This window comes from Dermacentor andersoni, chromosome 5 (genome assembly GCF_023375885.2).
Source record: "Dermacentor andersoni chromosome 5, qqDerAnde1_hic_scaffold, whole genome shotgun sequence".
In the NCBI taxonomy this organism is placed as follows: domain Eukaryota; kingdom Metazoa; phylum Arthropoda; class Arachnida; order Ixodida; family Ixodidae; genus Dermacentor; species Dermacentor andersoni.
Genome location: NC_092818.1, coordinates 31,315,057 through 31,317,582, shown reverse-complemented (window position 1 = coordinate 31,317,582; position 2,526 = coordinate 31,315,057). Strand labels below are relative to the sequence as shown.

At 51.8% G+C, this 2,526-nt stretch overlaps 1 protein-coding gene across 1 annotated transcript; it reads right to left on the bottom strand.

Moving 5' to 3' along the window:
• Nucleotides 1–390: 390 nt before the first annotated feature.
• On the bottom strand, nucleotides 391–1,170 carry LOC140218524 (uncharacterized). Its single transcript, XM_072288297.1, has one exon. It carries the CDS (start codon nucleotides 1,168–1,170, stop codon nucleotides 391–393), a length of 780 nt encoding a protein of 259 aa, XP_072144398.1.
• Nucleotides 1,171–2,526: the final 1,356 nt, after the last annotated feature.

Here is a 2,526-nt window from a genome sequence, read left to right as displayed (position 1 = left end):
CTCAAGCCTTGGAATGGCGTGTTCTGGTTGTGGAGCAAGCTTCGCCTTTCCCATGACAAATCCGACGTGTCTGTTTCCTTGCTTGTCAGTCACGCGTAAGTATGCCACAGCTGCGACGGCCCTTGTGGACGCGTCTGAAAATACATGAATGACCCTGCTTTCGGCTTCAAGTGTCGAGACTGGCGCATACGTTCTTCGCACGTGAAGGTGCTGTAGAGTCCGGAGAGAGTTCTTCCACTCGTCCCATCTCTGCTTTTTCTCGTCCGAAAGCGGTGTGTCCCAGTCATAAGCCTTCGTCACGAGGTCACGGAGAAGGTACTTGCCTTGAACCGTTACTGGAGCCACAAACCCTAGTGGATCGTAAAGGCTGTTGACGGTCGACAGCACTCCTCACCGCGTATATGGCCTGTCCTGACGAGGAGCCCTGAAGACGAACCTGTCGTCGCCTATGTCCCACAGTAGACCCAGACTTCTTTGCGTAAGCGACGCGTCTGTGCCGAAGTAGAGGTTCTTCAGTCCCTGGGCGTGGTCCTCTCGAGGAAATGCATTCAGCACATTCTGCCTATTCGAAGCTATCTTGTGCAGCCTTATGTTAGCTGTTGCAAGCATTTTCTGCGTTCTTTGCAGCAGACTGATGGCATCTTCTTCTCTCGGAAGAGACTTAAGCCCATCATCGACGTAGAAATCGCTTTCAACGAACTTCCTGGCATCTTCACCAAATCGTGGGGCAGCTTGTTGGGCAGTCCGTCGAAGGCCATACGTTGAAACAGCTGGCGATGGGCTGTTGCCGAAAACGTGAACCTTCATTCGGCACTCTATGATTTCTCTGAAGATATCGTTGCCCTTAAACCAGAGGACCCTCAGGTAGTTCTGATGGTCCTCGCGAACCATGAAACTGTAGAACATTTGCTGGACGTCCGCTGTAACCGCAACTGGTTCTTGCCGGAAGCGTATCAAGATCCCCACAAGGTTATTCGTCAGGTCAGGGCTGGTCAGGAGAACGTTGTTCAGAGATACCCCTTCATACTGAGCGCTGGAGTCAAATACGACTCGGATTTGATCAGGCTTCTGGGGGTGGTGAACGCCGAATATGGGCAGATACCAGCATTCTTCGTCCACGTTAAGCGGTGGAGCTTCCTCTGCATGACCCTTGATGAAGAGATCGTTCATGAAGTTCAGGAAACGTTCCCTTGTTTCAGGATTTTTTCGCAGGGTACGCCGTAGCGAGAGCAGACGACACAGAGCTTGTTCTCTGTTGTTCGGAAGCCGACTTCTCGGTGTGCGAAAGGGGAGAGGGGCGACCCAATTGTTTAATTTGTCTTGGGTGAATTCACTATTCATTATCTTGAGGAATGTCTTGCCTTCTATGGAGAGAGCACGCTGGTTGTCAAGTTCTCTTGTTTCGAAAAGATTCGGGGCCAGAGTGTCATCCAATGTTGCTGCCAATGGTAAATCTTTTGAGACGTTATCCGCAGAGTAGAGAATCGGCGCCTCCCTAACAAAGAAATGTCTTGGGCACGGCTCAAAAAGAGATGGTCGCCCACTGTCCAGCACATGGGTCTTGAACACGTTGACGCTGCCCGTTTTCCGCGTTCGACCAACGCAAACGTCGCCGACAATGACCCATCCGAGGTCGAGCTTCTGAGCATACGGCGCGTCGTGGGGTCAGTTGATTGTCTGACGAACCTTGTGAGCTCTTAGGATGTCCCGGCCAAGGAGGAGCAGTATTCCAGCCTCCTCAAGAGGCGGAATGTGATTTGCTACAGACTTCAAGTGCGGATAGTGCCTTGCAGTGTCAGGTGTCGGAATTTCATCTCTGTTATCTGGAATCGCCTTGCACTCGAGGAGAGGCGGAAGAGGAAACTTGACTTCGCCTGACATGCTCTGCACGAAAAAACCATGAGCGACTCTTCCAGACTCTTCCAAACACTTCAGTACTGCCGGAGCAAGTGCGGAGCGTGTATTGCGTAGGCGTCCCCTTCACTCCGAAATCGTTGAGGAGTTCTGGCCTAACCAACGAGCGATTACTCTGGTCGTCAAGAATCGCGTACGCTCTGACTGTCTTCTCAGGCTGAGTCTCATGGGTCACCTCTACGAGGCAGATTTTAGCACACGACTTTGTGCTGTTGCCAGCGTTTGCCACTTCGGTACGCCTAGATGTGACTGTTCTTTCTGAGTCATCTGTGGTACTGTCATCAGACCCACTGGCCTTTGACGGCTCTGAGGTTGGCGGTGCTGGGTGAAGCGCTGTGGCGTGGTCGGCGCTGTCGCATATGAGGCATATCACAACTTCCTGACATTGCCACTGCATGTGGTTCTTGGATGAGCAGCATCGTAGGCAGATCTCTTGCTTCTTTATGAAAGATTGCCGCTCTTCCAAGGTTTTCTCACGGAAGGCGCGACACCTTTCCAAAGGGTGAGGTTTCTTGTGATATGGACACCACCTTTTCGAGTCCTTCGATTCCGGTTGCTGTTCGTTAGCAGTGGCATCTTCATTAATTTTGGCAGAAGGAGGATCCACTTCTC

Coding starts and splice junctions, on each gene's coding strand:
- LOC140218524 (XM_072288297.1), bottom strand. CDS start 1,170: ATGAACGATCTCTTCATCAAGGGTCATGCAGAGGAAGCTCCACCGCTT.